The 22534-nt window shown below is 50.5% G+C and overlaps 1 protein-coding gene across 1 annotated transcript in view; it reads left to right on the top strand.

Moving 5' to 3' along the window:
* The window catches only part of LOC138373649 (uncharacterized), a 66540-nt gene extending 44704 nt beyond the window's left edge, over positions 1 to 21836 (top strand). Inside the window, exon 5 of the mRNA XM_069339989.1 lies at positions 21498 to 21836. Coding sequence (XP_069196090.1) covers positions 21498 to 21836 — 339 coding nt within the window. The remainder of the gene's footprint in view (positions 1 to 21497) is intronic.
* The last annotated feature ends 698 nt before the right edge of the window (positions 21837 to 22534 follow it).

Below are 22534 nucleotides of genomic sequence, written 5' to 3'. Positions count from 1 at the left end.
TAGTTGACTAGTGTTTGTTGGCTAGTAATGGCTGCCCGAGGGGCTTGTACTGCAAAATAGTACCATTGTTGCAACACTCTTATCTGGCAACACCGCGGTGGTCGTAGTGTTGCCATACAGAGCTCAGTAGACCCAACTTTAATTAAAATCTACCAATGCGAGTCTAAGCCCAACTGGGTGTTTTTAATATACATATTCAGCATTATATTGTCGTGTTTGATACGTGTGTGTGTTTTGTGGTCGTGTCTGTCCTGTCTGGTTGGTGTACTAGTTGTGTCTGTCTGTGTCTGTCTCTCTGTCTCGTCACACACACACACACACACACACACACACACACACACACACACACACACACACACACACACACACACACACACACACACACACACACACACAAACACACACTCACACACTCTACATTGTAAATACAGCAGCAGCCCAATTCTTTGCCCTGTGAAGCTCCGCTATTTTGGTAACTTGGCGCTCCAGCATCCCCCCTGAGGCCAGGTCTCTGGGGACCCCCTGTACTGAGACAGTGTCTCCTGGTCTCTGGGGACCCCTTGTACTGCCACAGTGTCTCCTGGTCTCTGGGGACCCCCTGTACCACCACAGTGTCTCCTGGTCTCTGGGGACCACCTGTACTACCACAGTGTCTCCTGGTCTCTGGGGACCCCCTGTACTACCACAGTGTCTCCTGGTCTCTGGGGACCCACTGTACTACCACAGTGTCTCCTGGTCTCTGGGGACCCCCTGTACTACCACAGTGTCTCCTGGTCTCTGGGGGCCCCCTGTACCACCACAGTGTCTCCTGGTCTCTGGGGACCCCCTGTACTACCACAGTGTCTCCTGGTCTCTGGGGACCCCCTGTACTACCACAGTGTCTCCTGGTCTCTGGGAACCCCCTGTACTACCACAGTGTCTCCTGGTCTCTGGGGACCCCCTGTACCACCACAGTGTCTCCTGGTCTCTGGGGACCCCCTGTACCACCACAGTGTCTCCTGGTCTCTGGGGACCCCCTGTACTACCACAGTGTCGTCTCCTGGTCTCTGGGGACCACCTGTACTACCACAGTGTCTCCTGGTCTCTGGGGACCCCCTGTACCACCACAGTGTCTCCTGGTCTCTGGGGACCACCTGTACTACCACAGTGTCTCATGGTCTCTGGGGACCCCCTGTACTACCACAGTGTATCCTGGTCTCTGGGGACCCCCTGTACCACCACAGTGTCTCCTGGTCTCTGGGGACCCCCTGTACCACCACAGTGTCTCCTGGTCTCTGGGGACCCCCTGTACTACCACAGTGGCGTCTCCTGGTCTCTGGGGACCACCTGTACTACCACAGTGTCTCCTGGTCTCTGGGGACCCCCTGTACCACCACAGTGTCTCCTGGTCTCTGGGGACCACCTGTACTACCACAGTGTCTCCTGGTCTCTGGGGACCTCCTGTACTACCACAGTGTCTCCTGGTCTCTGGGGGCCCCCTGTACCACCACAGTGTCTCCTGGTCTCTGGGGACCCACTGTACTACCACAGTGTCTCCTGGTCTCTGGGGACCACCTGTACCACCACAGTGTCTCCTGGTCTCTGGGGACCCCCTGTACCACCACAGTGTCTCCTGGTCTCTGGGGACCCCCTGTACCACCACAGTGTCTCCTGGTCTCTGGGGACCCCCTGTACCACCACAGTGTCTCCTGGTCTCTGGGGACCCCCTGTACCACCACAGTGTCTCCTGGTCTCTGGGGACCCCCTGTACCACCACAGTGTCTCCTGGTCTCTGGGGACCCCCTGTACTACCACAGTGTCTCCTGGTCTCTGGGGACCCCCTGTACCACCACAGTGTCTCCTGGTCTCTGGGGACCCCCTGTACCACCACAGTGTCTCCTGGTCTCTGGGGACCCCCTGTACCACCACAGTGTCTCCTGGTCTCTGGGGACCCCCTGTACCACCACAGTGTCTCCTGGTCTCTGGGGACCCCCTGTACCACCACAGTGTCTCCTGGTCTCTGGGGACCCCCTGTACCACCACAGTGTCTCCTGGTCTCTGGGGACCCCCTGTACTACCACAGTGTCTCCTGGTCTCTGGGGACCCCCTGTACCACCACAGTGTCTCCTGGTCTCTGGGGACCCCCTGTACCACCACAGTGTCTCCTGGTCTCTGGGGACCCCCTGTACCACCACAGTGTCTCCTGGTCTCTAGGGACCCCCTGTACCACCACAGTGTCTCCTGGTCTCTGGGGACCCCCTGTACCACCACAGTGTCTCCTGGTCTCTGGGGACCCCCTGTACCACCACAGTGTCTCCTGGTCTCTGGGGACCCCCTGTACCACCACAGTGTCTCCTGGTCTCTGGGGACCCCCTGTACTACCACAGTGTCTCCTGGTCTCTGGGGACCCCCTGTACTACCACAGTGTCTCCTGGTCTCTGGGGACTCCCTGTACCACCACAGTGTCTCCTGGTCTCTGGGGACCACCTGTACCACCACAGTGTCTCCTGGTCTCTGGGGACCCCCTGTACTACCACAGTGTCTCCTGGTCTCTGGGGACCCCCTGTACTACCACAGTGTCTCCTGGTCTCTGGGGACCCCCTGTACCACCACAGTGTCTCCTGGTCTCTGGGGACCCCCTGTACCACCACAGTGTCTCCTGGTCTCTGGGGACCCCCTGTACCACCACAGTGTCTCCTGGTCTCTGGGGACCCCCTGTACCACCACAGTGTCTCCTGGTCTCTGGGGACCCCCTGTACTACCACAGTGTCTCCTGGTCTCTGGGGACCCCCTGTACCACCACAGTGTCTCCTGGTCTCTGGGGACCCCCTGTACCACCACAGTGTCTCCTGGTCTCTGGGGGACCCCCTGTACCACCACAGTGTCTCCTGGTCTCTGGGGACCACCTGTACCACCACAGTGTCTCCTGGTCTCTGGGGGACCCCCTGTACCACCACAGTGTCTCCTGGTCTCTGGGGGACCCCCTGTACCACCACAGTGTCTCCTGGTCTCTGGGGACCCCCTGTACCACCACAGTGTCTCCTGGTCTCTGGGGGACCCCCTGTACCACCACAGTGTCTCCTGGTCTCTGGGGGACCCCCTGTACCACCACAGTGTCTCCTGGTCTCTGGGGGACCCCCTGTACCACCACAGTGTCTCCTGGTCTCTGGGGGACCCCCTGTACCACCACAGTGTCTCCTGGTCTCTGGGGACCCCCTGTACCACCACAGTGTCTCCTGGTCTCTGGGGACCCCCTGTACCACCACAGTGTCTCCTGGTCTCTGGGGACCCCCTGTACCACCACAGTGTCTCCTGGTCTCTGGGGACCACCTTTAAATATGAAATATTGAAGGAGTTGGCGGATGACTTTACCGCCATCAGAAAACATTATTTCATAAAAATATTCACCAGTAGCCCAAGCACTTGGGCTGGACGGTAGAGCGACGGTCTCGCTTCATGCAGGTCTACGTTCAATCCCCGACCGTTCTCAAGTGGTTGAGGGCACCATTCCTTCCCCCCGTCCCATCCCAAAGCCTTATCCTGACCCCTTCCATGTGCTATATATAGTCGTAATGGCTTGGCGCTTTCCCTTGACAACTCCCTCCCTTTTCCACTGCAGCAGTTTTATTGTTCGTTAATAGGCTATTGTATGAAAGGGGAGGGGGGGGTAGGCCGGGTTGGGAGGGGGGGAAGGGCGAGGTGCTTGGGGGGGGGCAAGGAGGGGTGAGGGATGGGAGGGGACGATGATGGGTGGGAGACGGGGACGTGTTGAGGAGGTAGATAGACGGATAGAGAGATGGATAGATAGATGAATTGGGTGATTGATAGATAGATATACAAATATATAGATAGATGAATGGATGGATTAGTAGATGGATAGATAAATAAATACTCGATAAACATTATAGTTATTTGAATGGATAGAAAGATAGATGGAGGGATAGATAGATGAATGGATAAATAGATAGACAGGCCTGGTGCCTGACTGAGGAGACTCAGGTCTCCGGGCTGGACAGTTGTTCCCACAAGAGAGGCCATCGTAGTACATTATAATGATACATTGAGCCAGACATACAAGAAGGATGTGCAGGTGATACCAGACATAACTGACAGGAAGTGCAAGCCTTGCAGGGGAGGGGCAAGGCTGTGTGCTCTCATATAACATCCCTCGTACATCTTCCCTCATTATGACCACTAACATCTCTGCTCCTCTGACACACTGATGTTGTGTACCAGTACAACTGCACCTCTGGAGACTGTGGCCTCGGGCATATGTGCAACATTGGACACACCAGGAGTACATTGAGTACACGTCTTGCACTTCACTTGCAAGACGGAGGTGTTAAGAAGCATCGCTCGCAACACCACAACACCTTCCTTAATGACCAAGACAGTGAAAGACACGACCATAGTCACACACACCGACCACTGTAGGAGGCTCCGTGCGCTTCACGCACCGATTTTATATGTTTAGTGTCAACCAAACTTTTGTTTACTAGTTGTATAAGAAGGGGCTGCAACTGTTCTACGGTTCAGTATCGCACCCTATATACAAAGGGTGGATTTTTTTTCAACGAAGTTTACACATTTTCAATAATACTCTACAACCTCAAGTTTCAATTTAAATCATTTCTATGAGACTCATCTATCACATTAGCATTTAATAAAATATTTGTATAAGGGGGATTATCGAAAATATGTTTTGTTTTATTAATACAAGTAGTTAAAGTTCCCCCAAAATATATGCCAATATTTCATGTTTGCAAATATTTATACAATCAATAAATGAACCTAGGAATACAGTGTGGAGATTGTGGAGATATAAACTCTACATGTAAGGTGTAAATTTCATGTAAATTGAAAAAAAATGAAAGAGGAGTGGTCAATTTTATGTTACTTGACAATTAATATGATCAAAGATTTTGCCACTTGTGTTGAGGTTGACATCAACCAATTTCCTCCACAATTTGCACCCTGACAGATAGCATTACGTTCTGTAAGGTGTATAAGTTTCATGAAAATCGGCAGATAAAAAAATATGAGAAAAAAATCGAGGAAAAACTTTTTTTTTTTTTTTGGGGGGGGGGGATAAAACTAAATATTAAAATAGTTTATTATATGCTATAGTGATAACATATAATAAAGTCATAGAGTCATAGACATGATTTCAGTTGACACGTGTTTGATGTTAATTTTTTACCATTTTGGAAAATATTTGACACATAATTTAATATATTTCCCCCCCTTCCTATTGATGCTACGATGCTGAGACTTGCACCACATGAACACAATTTCATGTACAAATAGCCAAAAAAGTTTTATTGAAATAAAACAGTTTTCATTTACTGCATATTTTCGTAAAACACCCCCCCCCCCCCTTGAGGATGTGTTCATTCGGGAGGTGACACCAGTAGTCAACACCCAGATGAATATGTCATCGAGCCTACAGCTGTTTGATGGTCCACCATTGACCCAGAGGGAAGATGTAAGACCTGGCGGACAGCTAGAAGCCGGAGTCAGGCAACAGACGCCCCTCCCTACGAACAAGGGGGTGTTAGGTCAATCATAGAGTAGGGTGTACCCACACTTATAATTGTCTACTTTTCTCCTTGAAAGTTCAGTGTTGCTGTGTTAGTGCAACACAGTGTACTCCTGATGATGTCACGTTGCTGACCAACCCTCCAACAATAACAATGTCACGTTGCTGACCAACCCTCCAACAATAACAATGTCACGTTGCTGACCAACCCTCCAACAATAACAATGTCACGTTGCTGACCAACCCTCCAACAATAACAATGTCACGTTGCTGACCAACCCTCCAACAATAACAATGTCACGTTGCTGACCAACCCTCCAACAATAACAATGTCACGTTGCTGACCAACCCTCCAACAATAACAATGTCACGTTGCTGACCAACCCTCCAACAATAACAATGTCACGTTGCTGACCAACCCTCCAACAATAACAATGTCACGTTGCTGACCAACCCTCCAACAATAACAATGTCACGTTGCTGACCAACCCTCCAACAATAACAATGTCACGTTGCTGACCAACCCTCCAACAATAACAATGTCACGTTGCTGACCAACCCTCCAACAATAACAATGTCACGTTGCTGACCAACCCTCCAACAATAACAATGTCACGTTGCTGACCAACCCTCCAACAATAACAATGTCACGTTGCTGACCAACCCTCCAACAATAACAATGTCACGTTGCTGACCAACCCTCCAACAATAACAATGTCACGTTGCTGACCAACCCTCCAACAATAACAATGTCACGTTGCTGACCAACCCTCCAACAATAACAATGGACAGATTAAGTGATCCAGTGTTTCACCCTCCAGATGGTTCACGATATTTGCGTTAAATGGAAAATATCTAAAAGAAAAGTAATAATAGTCACAATGCTGTTGTGTTTAATGACATTATATATATATATATATATATATATATATATATATATATATATATATATATATATATATATATATATATATATATATATATATATAATATTAGTACTCACCTAATTGTGCTTGCGGGGGTTGAGCTTTGGCTCTTTGGTCCCGCCACTCAACTGTCAATCAACAGGTGTACAGGTTCCTGAGCCTATTGGGCTCTATCATACCTACATTTGAAACTGTGTATGGAGTCAGCCTCCACCACATCACTTCCTAGTGCATTCCATTTATTAACTACTCTGACACTGAAAAAAATCTTTCTAACGTCTCTGTGGCTCATCTGGGTACTAAGTTTCCACCTGTGTCCCCTTGTTCGTGTCCCACCCGTGCTGAAGAGTTTGTCTTTGTCCACCCTGTCAATTCCCCTGAGAATTTTGTAGGTGATTATCATGTCTCCCATTACTCTTCTGTTTTCCAGGGATGTGAGGTTCAGTGTGATTAGATTAGTGTGTGTGTGTGTACTGGTGTGATTAAGGAGTGTGTGAGTGTGGAGGTGAACATAATAACACTCCACCACCGTGAACATAATAACACTCCACCACCGTGAACATAATAACACTACACCACCGTGAACATAATAACACTCCACCACCGTGAACATAATAACACTACACCACCGTGAACATAATAACACTCCACCACCGTGAACATAATAACACTACACCACCGTGAACATAATAACACTACACCACCATGAACATAATAACACTCCACCACCGTGAACATAATAACACTACACTACCGTGAACATAATAACACTCCACCACCGTGAACATAATAACACTCCACCACCGTGAACATAATAACACTACACCACCGTGAACATAATAACACTACACCACCATGAACATAATAACACTCCACCACCGTGAACATAACCAGGCAACACAACAAAGTATCGGGACACATTAAGACACAAGACAATAAAGCAGGTAAGTAAAGCGGAGGTGAGCCGTGGCGGCCTGGCGCTGCTCTCTGCTAATAAAGAACAATAAAGGTGTAATACTCTTTAATAAAAGACTTTAAATTCACTTTTAATGTTCAATATGAACCAGTGTTGCCAAGTCTAATTAACTCAAAACTTTTATTCTGCATTTATGTTGCGACAAATGAAAGTGTGTATATTCACCTGTTTGTGTCTGCAGGAGCGAACTTTAGCTCTTGGACCCCGCCTCTCCAGCGACCAATCATCTATGTAATGACTCCCTGGCCTATTTTCCCTAGTATATCTAGCACGCCAACTACTGACCAGCCCCAAGATATAACCCACAACACCCATCTAACTCATGGGTACATTTTTGCTGCTAGGTGAACAGGTGCTGTAGGTGAAATTTGCTCAAACGCTTCTGTCCTCTCGCGGGGTTAAAACTTGTGACTCGCGGTTATGAGCGGACGACTTAGCCCACTGTGTGTGTGTATGTATTGACCTAGTTGTATTCAACTAGTGGCGCTTGCGGGGGTTGAGCTCTGCTCTCTCGGGCCGCCTCTCAACTGTCAATCAACTGGTGTACAGATTCCTGAGCCTACTGGGCTCTATCATATCTACACTTGAAACTGTGTATGGAGTCAGCCTCCACCACATCACTGCCTAATGCATTCCATCTGTTAACTACTCTGACACTGAAAAAGTTGCTTCTAACGTCCCTGTGGCTCATGTGAGTACTCAGTTTCCACCTGTGTCCCCTTGTTCGCGTACCACCCGTGTTAAAAAGTTTATCAATATCTGCCCTGTCAATTCCTCTGAGAATTTTGCAGGTAGTGATCATGTCTCCCCTTACTCTTCTGTCTTCCAGTGTCGTGAGGTGCATCTTATGCAGCCTTTCCTCGTAACTCATGCCTCTTAGTTCTGGGACTAGTCTAGTGGCATACCTCTGAACTTTTGCCAGCTTCGTCTTGTGCTTGAAAAGGTACGGGCTCCATGCTGGGGCCGCATACTCCAGGACTGGTCTTACATATGCTGTGTACAAGGTTCTGAACTATTCCTTACAGAGACTCCTGAAGGCTGTTCTGATGTTAGCCAGCCTCGCGTATGTCGCAAATTGTTACGAACCCAAGATCATCATCAGAGCACGGAGCAGTGACGTCAGCGCCATCTGTGAGTCAGCTCCCGAAACCCCCACAACATGGTCAACGCCATCTACTGATGACGGGAATATACCGGCGAGAGGCGCTAGATTCCTGTCCCAGTCGGCTCGAGAGGTAGCTGGTGCTGACCTCTGGTGAGGTGGCGCTTAGACAATGAGCGCCATCTATGGAGCGAAAAGGTGGACGTTTGTGGCTAAGCCAGTAAGTGATGTTTCCTAGTGGTCCCATGTAGTGTCCCAGTGTACTGATGACGTGTCTGTATTCACAGAGTCAACGTTGGGCTGCTGTGATGCGAGTCAGTCTACCCAAGGCAGCCAAGGTCTCTACACCAGTCTGTTTTACAGAAGCAGTGAGCCGCCGCCGGACGAGAACTGTAGTGTGTTCAACTGTCTGCCTGTGGAGTGGCAGTGATGGTATTCGCCGCACCCGGGGCTGGCTAGTGGAAGACAACCGACCGTGGTGCCGAAAGAGGAGAGTAACCAGCGAGTTACACGAAGCTTCTGTCTAGGGCTCGCAACCTTAGTATCTCCTCGTGAAGTGGCCTAACTGCGTGAGGCTGATTAGTACCTGCCAGCAACAGGCTGGACTGTGGTTGTGGGCCTTCACGGAGAGGCACCTAGCGGAATTGTGGTTTGGCTGGCCCGTGGCCAGGGTAGACTCATTGTTGTTTCCTGGTACCTGCTGAGGGTAGTGCCACGGATAAGAAAACCCGGTACAAGACTGCACGGAGTGAGCTTCGCCGAGTGTTCAGTGTCTTCTGAGAGAGATGATGATGTACATAGTGTAGTAATATTTCCGTTTAAGACGTTTATATATATATATGGTGATGGGAATAATAATTATATATCGTTAAAGTGACAAACTTGTGTATTTAATGTACCTTCCCCTTTTCTTTTGCTTGCATTACTGAGCTCACCCCTTGAAAACCACTACTAGCTTGGGGCCGGATACCAGAACTTTAGTACCACCTGAAAAGAACCCGGTTGTGTCCCATTGTGGCCGTAAGACAGATGTAATTCATTTTATGTGGGCTTCAGGAGACAGGTTTGGTGTGATATCAACTACTAGATCTTTCTCTCTGTCCGTTTCATTAAGTATTTCATGTTCTATTCTGTATCCTGTGTCTGGTCTCCTGTTTCCACTGCCTAGTTTCATTACCTTACATTTACTCAAGTTGAACTTTAGTAACCACATGTCGGACCATTCACTCAGTCTGTCTAGGTCATCCTGTAGCCTCCTACTATCATCCTGATTTAATCCTCCTCATAATTTTTGCATCATCAACAAACATTGAGAGAACGAGTCTATACCCTCTGGGAGATCATTTACATATATCAGAAACAGTATAGGTCCAAGGACTGACCCCTGCGGGACTCCACTCATAACATCTCGCCAATCTGAGACCTCACCCCTCACACTGACTCGTTGTCTCCTGTTGCTTAGTTACCCCCTTATCCAATGGAGTACCTTCCCTTTCACTCCAGCCTGCATCTCCAGCTTTTTCACTAGCCTCTTGTGTGGTACCGTGTCTTTTTTCTGGCTTTCTGGCAATCCAAAAATATGCAGTCTGCCCACCCTTCTCTTTCTTGCCTGATTTTTGTCGCCTGGTCGTAGAATTCAATTAACCCTGTGAGGCAGGACCTGCCATCCCTGAACCCATGTTGATGATGTTACAAAGTTCCTTCGCTCCAGATGTTCCACTAGCTTTCTTCGCACAATCTTCTCCATCAGCTTGCATGGTATGCAGGTTAGGGACACTGGCCTGTAGTTCAGTGCCTCCTGTCTATCCCCTTTCTTGTATATCGGAACTACATTAGCCGTTTTCCAAATTTTTGCCAATTCCCCTGTTGCCAGTGATTTGTTATACACTATGGAGAGTGGCAGTCACAGTGCTTCTGCTCCTTCCTTTAGTATCCAAGGGGCGATTCCATCCAAGCCTATAGCCTTTGTCACATCCATCTCTAGCAAGAGCTTCCTTACATTCCCGCTAGTAATCTCAAACTCTTCTATTCTAATGGTTCCTTGTTAACTATTCCCTCACTTATCTATGAAACTGCTCCTTGCTCTAATGTGAAGACCTCCTGGAATTTCTTATTCACTTCCTTGCACACTTCCTTGTCGTTTGTGGTGAATCTGTCTGCCCCTATCATCAATTTCATAACCTGTTCCTTTGCTGTTGTTTTTCTCCTGATGTGGCTGTGCAACAATTTAGGTTGAGTCTTTGCCTTGCTTGCAATGTCATTTTCATATTGTCTTTCTGCCTCTTTTCTCATCCTGACATATTCATTCCTGGAATTCTGGTATCTTTCTTTGCTCTCAAGTGTCCTGTTATTCCTATAGTTTCTCCATGCCCTTTTACTTTGCTGCTTAGCTAGCCTACATCTCTGATTAAACCATGGGTTTCTCATCTTCATTTCGTTGTTTTCCTTTTGGACTGGGACAAACTTGTTTGCTGGGTCCTTACACTTCTGCGTGATGTAGTCCATCATGTCTTGGGCGGTGTTTCCCCTGAGCTCTATTTCCATTGTTATATCTGTTAGGAATTTCCTTATCTCCTCATATTTCTCTTTCGGAATGCCAGCCTTTTGTTTTCAGTACCCCTTCTTGAGTTCAATAACCCTTCTTCAACCAGATACTTAAACGTCAGTACACTGTGGTCGCTCATTCCTACTGGGACCTCGAAACCGATTTCCCTTATGCCAGAGTCGTTCAGAGTGAAGACTAGGTCAAGCCTCACTGTGTGTATTCACCTAGTTGTGTTTGCGGGGGTTGAGCTTTGCTCTTTCGGCCCGCCTCTCAACTGTCGATCAACTGTTTACTAACTACTTTTTTTCCACAACATACACACACACACACACCCCCCAGGAAGCAGACCGTGACAGCTGACTAACTCCCAGGTACCTATATACTGCTAGGTAACAGGGGCATTCAGGGTGAAAAAAACTTTGCCCATTTGTTTCTGCCTCGTGCAGGAATCGAACCCGCGCCACAGAATTACGAGTCCTGCGCGCTATCCACCAGGCTACGAGGCTCTTTATGTGTGTGTGTGCGTGCGTGCATATGTGGGAATCTGTTAACAAGGGGCATAATGCTATGTATATCCAATTAGCATTCTGCTATGTATATTATGTGAATATTAATAAGTGGGGAACCCGGTGATGCCCGGGTCTCCCTCTCTTGAAATACCCCCCTGGCCCCACCTCTCTCCTTTTTCTGCCCCCTTCTCCCCCCCTCTCCACCCCTTTGTCCTCCCTTCCCCTCTTCCTCTCTCTCTCCCCCTCCCCCCCCTCCCCTCCCCCTCTCTCTCTTCATTATCTCCCCTCTTCTCTCCCTTCATCCCTCCTCTCTCCCCCAGTGGGGAAAACATGCTCCAGTAACGTTTATTCAACGTTATGGACGCTGGAAAACACTCTACGGACAATCCAACTCACATTTCAGACTTCATAGGAATTGTTGGTTGTCGCAATAGGAGCCATGCCTACTTAAAGGGGAGGCATGGGAGTCAACCCCAACCACCCTATAACACTCACCAGCCAATCACAACACAGCATACAAAGTTATATGGGGTTAACTACAACTGTCTGCCTTACAATCTCGCACAGACATTCTCAGTTCTAGATATAATTAGAAGAAGTTATTGATAAAAATGATTTAAATTTATGTGAGGAAATTCGAGTTTTTATGTTGTTGATGTTGGCAGTTTTAGCCAATCCGTCGTCAGCCTCCTTAGACAGTACCTATTGTGACTGTCCTCAATAGTCACAATTCTTACATTCTTAGCTCTTAGATAGTAGTATACTGACTAGTAAGCAATTCTTTTAAATTAAATGAAGCTAAAACACAAACGTTAATGGTCTTAGGCCTAGTATAGCACATATATGTACTATATTAGGCCTCAGATAACGTCTATTAGGCCTAGGGAGCGTAGGATAGGTTAGTTTATTTTGTCATAGCAACATAAGTAAAAAATAATTTTCCGGTTTGTATAACTGAATAGTTCAGATTTTTAGGTTCTAATTTGGTTGTGGGTGGGTATATACACTATGGTGGTCCTGGTTACTGTATGGTTGTGGGTGGGTATATACACTATGGTGGTCCTGGTTACTGTATGGTTGTGGGTGGGTATCACACTATGGTGGTCCTGGTTACTTTATGGTTGTGGGTGGGTATCACACTATGGTGGTCCTGGTTACTGTATGGTTGTGGGTGGGTATCACACTATGGTGGTCCTGGTTACTGTATGGTTGTGGGTGGGTATCACACTATGGTGGTCCTGGTTACTTTATGGTTGTGGGTGGGTATCACACTATGGTGGTCCTGGTTACTGTATGGTTGTGGGTGGGTATCACACTATGGTGGTCCTGGTTACTGTATGGTTGTGGGTGGGTATCACACTATGGTGGTCCTGGTTACTGTATGGTTGTGGGTGGGTATCACACTATGGTGGTCCTGGTTACTGTATGGTTGTGGGTGGGTATCATACTATGGTGGTCCTGGTTACTGTATAGTTGTGGGTGGGTATCATACTATGGTGGTCCTGGTTACTGTATGGTTGTGGGTGGGTATCACACTATGGTGGTCCTGGTTACTGTATGGTTGTGGGTGGGTATCACACTATGGTGGTCCTGGTTACTGTATGGTTGTGGGTGGGTATCACACTATGGTGGTCCTGGTTACTGTATGGTTGTGGGTGGGTATCATACTATGGTGGTCCTGGTTACTGTATGGTTGTGGGTGGGTATATACACTATGGTGGTCCTGGTTACTGTATGGTTGTGGGTGGGTATCACACTATGGTGGTCCTGGTTACTGTATGGTTGTGGGTGGGTATATACACTATGATAGTCCTGGTTACTGTATGGTTGTGGGTGGGTATATACACTATGGTGGTCCTGGTTACTGTATGGTTGTGGGTGGGTATCATACTATGGTGGTCCTGGTTACTGTATGGTTGTGGGTGGGTATATACACTATGGTGGTCCTGGTTACTGTATGGTTGTGGGTGGGTATCACACTATGGTGGTCCTGGTTACTTTATGGTTGTGGGTGGGTATATACACTATGATAGTCCTGGTTACTGTATGGTTGTGGGTGGGTATATACACTATGGTGGTCCTGGTTACTGTATGGTTGTGGGTGGGTATATACACTATGGTGGTCCTGGTTACTGTATGGTTGTGGGTGGGTATCACACTATGGTGGTCCTGGTTACTGTATGGTTGTGGGTGGGTATATACACTATGGTGGTCCTGGTTACTGTATGGTTGTGGGTGGGTATCATACTATGGTGGTCCTGGTTACTGTAAGTACTCACACAACAGGAGGATAGGCTGGTTGATCATTTACCTGTCACTGTGTACTCTGAGTATTACTCAATATAATACCCAATATAATACTCAATACGTGTACCCATATTGACTGACTTTCGCCCTCCTGGGCTGAGGTATGCTGAACTCTGTAACTACTATATGAGTACTGGAACACTTAATGATATATTGGACTTGTACCCAAGATTAACCATGTAATGTATCAATTATACAATGTATGTATGTGATGTAACTATATAACCTAAGCGTGTAAAAGCACCTTAATCACCTTCAGTGATTAAGTGCTTAATTGCACACTAGTTTTTCTATCAGCTATCTCACCCTGTCAGAGTAAAAGAGACAAATGTATGTGAATGCATATGTGTGTGTGTATATGCATGTGTACGTATATGTGTGTGTGTGTATGTATATGTATGTGTATAAAATATATATAGAAGCTGATCAGAATTACATTTCACCTTTGTAAATGCACATTAATGACACAATGTAAAAGACACATCGAACACTTTATGTAGGGCATACGTAAATCTGTGTATCTATGTATTTACGTATGTAGGTTAGCTTAGCATTTTAAAAGCACCGAATCCCCTTCTGTGGTTGATTGTTCAATACACCCTTGAACTATATGTTTAACACATCTCTAACCCTGTCCATGGAGGACAGAAGAAAATGTATATATGCTGGTTAGCATTGTAAATGTGTGGCCACGTCTGTAGTTGGAAAAAAAAAACACCATCACTGTCACCACCACCATCGGGCCCGAGAGATGTGTAGCCGGCCAGAGATGTGTAGCCGGCCAGGTCCTCAAGGAGCACCTCACTGTGAGGATCTCACAAAGCCGGACTCTCGTCCTCTTAGCCGGGTAAAGTGTGTTTACCTTGGCATGGGGGGGGGGCCAGGCCCCTCTGAGTCTGTGTGTACCTGTAGGGTCATGGTTGTAGCTCCTGGGCCCCGCCTCTCACACTGTAGTGACACACACCAGGTGTACCTGTAGGGTCATGGTGGTAGCTCCTGGACCCCGCCTCTCACACTGTAGTGACACACACACCAGGTGTACCTGTAGGGTCATGGTGGTAGCTCCTGGACCCCGCCTCTCACACTGTAGTGACACACACCAGGTGTACCTGTAGGGTCATGGTGGTAGCTCCTGGACCCCGCCTCCCACACTGTAGTGACACACACCAGGTGCACCTGTAGGGTCATGGTGGTAGCTCCTGGACCCCGCCTCTCACACTGTAGTGACACACACCAGGTGTACCTGTAGGGTCATGGTGGTAGCTCCTGGGCCCCGCCTCTCACACTGTAGTGACACACACCAGGTGTACCTGTAGGGTCATGGTGGTAGCTCCTGGACCCCGCCTCTCACACTGTAGTGACACACACCAGGTGTACCTGTAGGGTCATGGTGGTAGCTCCTGGACCCCGCCTCCCACACTGTAGTGACACACACCAGGTGTACCTGTAGGGTCATGGTGGTAGCTCCTGGACCCCGCCTCTCACACTGTAGTGACACACACCAGGTGTACCTGTAGGGTCATGGTGGTAGCTCCTGGACCCCGCCTCTCACACTGTAGTGATACGCACACCAGGTGCACCTGTAGGTGCTGGTGACGTGGTGCTGGTGACGTGGTGCTGGTGACGTGGTGCTGGTGACGTGGTGCTGGTAACTTGGTGCTGGTGACGTGGTGCTGGTGACGTGGTGCTGGTGACGTAGTGCTGGTGACGTGGTGCTGGTGACGTGGTGCTGGTGACGTGGTGCTGGTAACGTGGTGCTGGTGACGTGGTGCTGGTGACGTGGTGCTGGTGACGTAGTGCTGGTGACGTGGTGCTGGTGACGTGGTGCTGGTGACGTGGTGCTGGTGACGTGAGGCTGATGACGTGGTGCTGGTGACGTGGTGCTGGTGACGTGGTGCTGGTGACGTGGTGCTGGTGACGTGAGGCTGGTGACGTGAGGCTGATGACGTGGTGCTGGTGACGTGGTGCTGGTGACGTGGTGCTGGTGACGTGGTGCTGGTGACGTGAGGCTGATGACGTGGTGCTGGTGACGTGGTGCTGGTGACGTGGTGCTGGTGACGTGGTGCTGGTGACGTGGTGCTGGTGACGTGGTGCTGGTGACGTGGTGCTGGTAACGTGGTGCTGGTGACGTGGTGCTGGTGACGTGGAGCTGGTGACGTGAGGCTGGTGACGTGAGGCTGATGACGTGGTGCTGGTGACGTGGTGCTGGTGACGTGGTGCTGGTGACGTGGTGCTGGTGACGTGGTGCTGGTAACGTGGTGCTGGTGACGTGGGACTGGTGACGTGGGACTGGTGACGTGGTGCTGGTAACGTGGTGCTGGTGACGTGAGGCTGGTGACGTGGGGCTGGTGACGTGGTGCTGGTGACGTGGTGCAGGTGACGTGAGGCTGATGACGTGGGGCTGGTGACGTGAGGCTGGTGACGTGGTGCTGGTGACGTGGTGCTGGTGACGTGGTGCAGGTGACGTGAGGCTGATGACGTGGGGCTGGTGACGTGAGGCTGGTGACGTGGTGCTGGTGACGTGGGGCTGGTGACGTGAGGCTGGTGACGTGGGGCTGGTGACGTGGGGCTGGTGACGTGGGGCTGGTGACGTGAGGCTGGTGACGTGGTGCTGGTGACGTGGGGCTGGTGACGTGGGGCTGGTGACGTGGTGCTGGTGACGTGGGGCTGGTGACGTGGTGCTGGTGACGTGGGGCTGGTGACGTGGGGCTGGTGACGTGGGGCTGGTGACGTGGTGCTGATGACGTGAGGCTGGTGACGTGGGGCTGGTGACGTGGTGCTGGTGACGTGGTGCTGGTGACGTGGTGCTGGTGACGTGGTGCTGATGACGTGAGGCTGGTGACGTGGGGCTGGTGACGTGGGGCTGGTGACGTGAGGCTGGTGACGTGGTGCTGGTGACGTGGGGCTGGTGACGTGGTGCTGATGACGTGAGGCTGGTGACGTGGGGCTGGTGACGTGGTGCTGGTGACGTGCTGCTGGTGACGTGGTGCTGGTGACGTGGTGCTGATGACGTGAGGCTGGTGACGTGGGGCTGGTGACGTGGTGCTGGTGACGTGAGGCTGGTGACGTGTTACATAGTGGTAACCCCTATCACCGTAGCCAGAGGTGTTACACCTGTACAGAGGTTACCAGGGCCGGGGGCAGCAGTGGAGGCGGGTGATGGGCGAGGACTGGCAGTTAGTACTGGTGGGAGAGGAAGGTGCCAATCACCGTGAGGGAGAGACGGTGGTCAGGGGGGGGGGCGGGGTGGGTACTCTGGCCGCTACCAGTCCGGCCTGGCTGGCCGCTACCAGTCCGGCCTGGCTGGTCGCTACCAGTCCGGCCTGGCTGCCCGCTACCAGTCCGGCCTTGCTGCCCGCTACCAGTCCGGCCTGGCTGCCCGCTACCAGTCCGGCCTGGCTGGTCGCTACCAGTCCGGCCTGGCTGCCCGCTACCAGTCCGGCCTTGCTGCCCGCTACCATTAAGAACATGGCAGACTGTGTGAGTGTTGTGTTATAAGAGGTTAAGATGTAGGGGTTTCGTGGTGCTACACTGCAGATGGGGAGGGAACTAGCAGGGGAAAGCGCCCAGCCATTACGACTATTTAACACTTGGAATGGGTCAGGATAATTATTTGGGATGGGACGGGGGGAAGGAATGGTGCCCAACCACTTGGACTTTCGGGGATTGAACCCCGACCTGCATGACGGTCTACCGTCCAGCCCAAGTGGGAGAGAGTGATCAAGAGGTGCTCGGTGCTCAGTTATCATGCCAACATATCATATATATTAAGAACATACAGTATAGGGATTGTTTATTTAATGACAACTATTTAGTATATTATTTTTCCTGGCCAATAATTTAAGAGTTCAAGTTCAAGTATGTTTATTGAGAGAAGAAAGAAATACACCTCAAAGGCATAGAGTAGCGTGATCATTGCCCACACCACTGAACATGTCTTGTCATCTCCTGTAGACGGAGGTTAGATCCCAACATGTGTCGTTCTCCTCCTTCCTTCTACATCTACTAATACCCGCTATCTACTTAGTCTTCTACATTACAACAACAACAACAACAATAATAATAATATACAGAAATCACAATAAAGTCATATATGAAATGAGCAAATCCATAAATGCCTTGATGAGGGTTCGAACCCCTGCGGTGGGTGTTCCCAGGCACACGCCCCAGACAACTAGGCCACGACATGGTCAACAGGTTCACAACCTGGAGTTGTACTGAACACACGAGGGCTTCCTGAGGCTCCCACTAGAGCCAGACCAGTGTTTGTCCTGGTCCACGTTGACCATGTGGTGGCCCGGGTGTGTGCAGCGTGTCCCTCACCCTGGTCCACGTTGACCATGTGGTGGCCCGGGTGTGTGCAGCGTGTCTCTCACCCTGGTCCACGTTGACCATGTGGTGGCCCGGGTGTGTGCAGCGTGTCCCTCACCCTGGTCCACGTTGACCATGTGGTGGCCCGGGTGTGTGCAGCGTGTCCCTCACCCTGGTCCACGTTGACCATGTGGTGGCCCGGGTGTGTGCAGCGTGTCCCTCACCCTGGTCCACGTTGACCATGTGGTGGCCCGGGTGTGTGCAGCGTGTCCCTCACCCTGGTCCACGTTGACCATGTGGTGGCCCGGGTGTGTGCAGCGTGTCCCTCACCCTGGTCCACGTTGACCATGTGGTGGCCCGGGTGTGTGCAGCGTGTCCCTCACCCTGGTCCACGTTGACCATGTGGTGGCCCGGGTGTGTGCAGCGTGTCCCTCACCCTGGTCCACGTTGACCATGTGGTGGCCCGGGTGTGTGCAGCGTGTCCCTCACCCTGGTCCACGTTGACCATGTGGTGGCCCGGGTGTGTGCAGCGTGTCCCTCACCCTGGTCCACGTTGACCATGTGGTGGCCCGGGTGTGTGCAGCGTGTCCCTCACCCTGGTCCACGTTGACCATGTGGTGGCCCGGGTGTGTGCAGCGTGTCCCTCACCCTGGTCCACGTTGACCATGTGGTGGCCCGAGTGTGTGCAGCGTGTCCCTCACCCTGGTCCACGTTGACCATGTGGTGGCCCGGGTGTGTGCAGCGTGTCTCTCACCCTGGTCCACGTTGACCATGTGGTGGCCCGGGTGTGTGCAGCGTGTCCCTCACCCTGGTCCACGTTGACCATGTGGTGGCCCGGGTGTGTGCAGCGTGTCCCTCACCCTGGTCCACGTTGACCATGTGGTGGCCCGGGTGTGTGCAGCGTGTCCCTCACCCTGGTCCACGTTGACCATGTAGTGGCCCGGGTGTGTGCAGCGTGTCCCTCACCCTGGTCCACGTTGACCATGTGGTCGCCCGGGTGTGTGCAGCGTGTCCCTCACCCTGGTCCACGTTGACCATGTGGTGGCCCGGGTGTGTGCAGCGTGTCCCTCACCCTGGTCCACGTTGACCATGTAGTGGCCCGGGTGTGTGCAGCGTGTCCCTCACCCTGGTCCACGTTGACCATGTGGTGGCCCGGGTGTGTGCAGCGTGTCCCTCACCCTGGTCCACGTTGACCATGTGGTGGCCCGGGTGTGTGCAGCGTGTCCCTCACCCTGGTCCACGTTGACCATGTGGTGGCCCGGGTGTGTGCAGCGTGTCCCTCACCCTGGTCCCACCCAACACCTTCCAATCCTCATCACGGCTCCTACGGATTTTCTCAATAATAATAATAATTATAATAATAATAATAATAATAGTTTATTTAGGTAAAAGTACATACATTCATAATGAGTTACAAGCAGAATGTGTGATTTCTAGGTAGATTTAGTATAATGCCTAAAGCCACTAAGACGCAGAAGGTTTCGGCCAAGACGTTACCTTGCAGGTATTGGTAGTTAGCAACAGTGGCCTGTAGTTCAGGGATGTCTGTCGTCATTTTGTATATTTGGCTATTTTCCAACCTTCAGGTAGTTCTCCTAACTGCAGTAACGTTATGTATGCCAAGGTAAGCGGCCAGAACAAGTCTCCAGCTTCCTCAGTACCTATGGCTACCTACCGTGTGTAGCTTCCGGGGATCAACAACCCCGCGACCCGGTCTCCGACCAGGGTTCCCGGTTGGTCGTCTCGTCAACCAGGTTGGACGCGGCTATTTGCAGTCTGACGTATGAGTCACAGCCTGGTTAATCAGGTATCCTTTGAAAGTGCTTATCCAATTCTCTCTTGAACACTGTGGGGGGTCGGCCAGTTATGTCCCTTATGTGTAGTGGAAGCGTGTTGAACAGTCTCGGACCTCTGATGTTGATAGTTCTCTCTCAGAGTACCTGCTGTACCTCTTCTCTTCAACGGGGGTATTCTGCACATCCTGCCATGCCTCCTGGTCTCATGTGGTGTTATTTCTGTGTGCAGGTTTGGGACCAGCCCCTCTACTATTTTCCAAGTATAAATTATTATGTATCTCTCCCGCCTGCGCTCAAGAGAATACAGATTTGGGCATTTTAGTCGGTGCCAATAGTTTAGATGGATTCTAGCAGTAAAGGATCTCTACACGCTCTTCAGGTCAACAATTTCTCCTGCTCTGAATGGGGCTGTTAGAGTGCAACAATATTCTACCCTAGAATAGATCTTAAAAAGTATCATTGGTTTAGCATCCCTTGTTTGGAAGGTCCTTGTTATCCAACCTGTCATTCTTCTTGCAGTCGTGACAGCCATTGTTGTCCCTTATCTCCCCTTGCTACTTCAGGGGGAGGGGGGGCGGGTTTAGGGTAGGGGGGTATAGGGTGGTCAGCGTTATGTAGCTTCAGGGCACCAATCCCCCTAGCCACTGGGCATGGCGAGAAGGCGCCCCTAAGCATACCTAATACCCTATCAAACACAAACTAAAATACACATAAATGGCAGATCTCATCACAACCCACAAGAGTTAAGATGATGATAATAACACACAATAATAACATATAACAACATACACAAAATGAAAAATTCTTTTGTATTTGGTTTTTGTTATATGGGACACAGCACACGCAGGGAGAGGTGCACAGTATATATATGGGACACAGCACACGCAGGGAGAGGTGCGCAGTATATCATTAAACAAGACCTAAAGCTGAAGGCAAAACAACAAGCTGTCTATGCGGCAGAATTGGTGACTTGACATCGGCATACATGGGAAAAACTATTCATAGTGGAAGCTCCTAACAAGGCCCCGGAGCGGGAGGGATATCATGTATGCGCATGGGGGTCCCTCCGGCCGCCGCCTTACCCACTCGTGGGCTCCGGCCAGGTCATCCACCCTCTTGTGAGACACCATTTGGAGAAGTGGTACTCCAGATGACGACTCTGCTTAGATAGTTGGCTGCCAGCTATCATGGCTGTGGTTCACCTAAACAAGACTATATTAACCCTTATGCACCCTGTGCATGGTGATCATGAGACAAAGGTGGTCTGCCCCTTGATGTGGTCTTGGACCATATTCTGTAGATGGTCAGGGCTTTCACAGAGCAAATCTCAATGTCGCTCTTGGTGAGTCCCATATCCTGTAGACCACGCCCACTCTCCCTGCACCATCCCCCTCTCCAATTAAGGGTTATCGAAGAGGCGGACGCTGTGTGTTTCCCGGTATATTCCCTGACCTTTTAAAGGATCTCTGGGGTGCCGTACTTGTCGCACTTGCTCTGATGTGGACAGGAGAGTGGGAAGTTATCAGCAGAGACCTGGGTGTCTAATATAAAGGCCTTGTCACCTTTGCAAGCTATGATGTTAGGCTTGCAGAAGGTCCCTCCATCTGGTATACGGACTGCACGTTCCACCTCAAAACCTTTGCCGCAGGCGGCCGGCTACGAACTGGGTGATATCGTCATGACGCTTCACCCGAGCCCCCATGTGTCTTGTGGCATGCCTGTCCCTGGTGTCTGGCAAGCATTGCAGAGACCAGAAGCCTCGGGTCTACCTCCTAGCTGCTCTAGACGGAGTGGCTACAGCGTTTGCCCTCATCTGGATGGCATGAGCAAAATCTCCTCTGCTTAGCAGACGGGTACCGGATGCTACCCACTTGTGGCAGGAAGAAACCTCACAAGAGGACCCAAGGCCGGCACCGTCAACCATGCTGTATAGTTCTGCTTTCCACCTTCTAGAGCGCTCAGTCGTTCTGTCAGAAGGGGTTCCGGCGGTCGTGGTCGGGTTTATCCATCGATGCATTCGTGCTTGGAACGCGGGTATGAGAGCCGCTGCCACTACCACTGGATCCAACCAATTCTACCAACGCCCCGAGCCGCTAGTTCTTCTAAACGCGGATTGATGTAGCAAAGTCGGGAATTCTTAGTCCACCGTCCTTTACGTCGGCGTGAAAGAAGGCATTAGGAGTATCATGAGGCAGCCGCAGCCAGCCACGAATGGCGTGCCGCAACCACCTGTCAAGCCTCGCTAACTCTGTCTTAAATACGCGTTCGAGAACAAGCCGGTGGTTCATCTTGGGGATTAGGTGTTTTTTTAGTAGGTATAACCTGTGTTGGGGTTTGAAGGGGGCCTGGGTGATGTTAGTCAGGCCATCCTCAGACAGGAAACATAGGATAGGCGTCTGCCCCCGGCCCCGATAAGTATTCCTAAATACTTGTACTCATCCGCCACACTCATAGTACCAATTTCATCGTCCCCGACGTAGTATGCCTTCCTGGTGGGAACATGCCAAGTCTTACAATGTGCATTGATCGCTATTCTTAGCGCAC

Source organism: Procambarus clarkii, chromosome 43 (assembly GCF_040958095.1).
Source record: "Procambarus clarkii isolate CNS0578487 chromosome 43, FALCON_Pclarkii_2.0, whole genome shotgun sequence".
In the NCBI taxonomy this organism is placed as follows: domain Eukaryota; kingdom Metazoa; phylum Arthropoda; class Malacostraca; order Decapoda; family Cambaridae; genus Procambarus; species Procambarus clarkii.
Note: the sequence above shows the minus strand (reverse complement) of the source record. Positions and strands in the feature narration are given on the sequence as shown.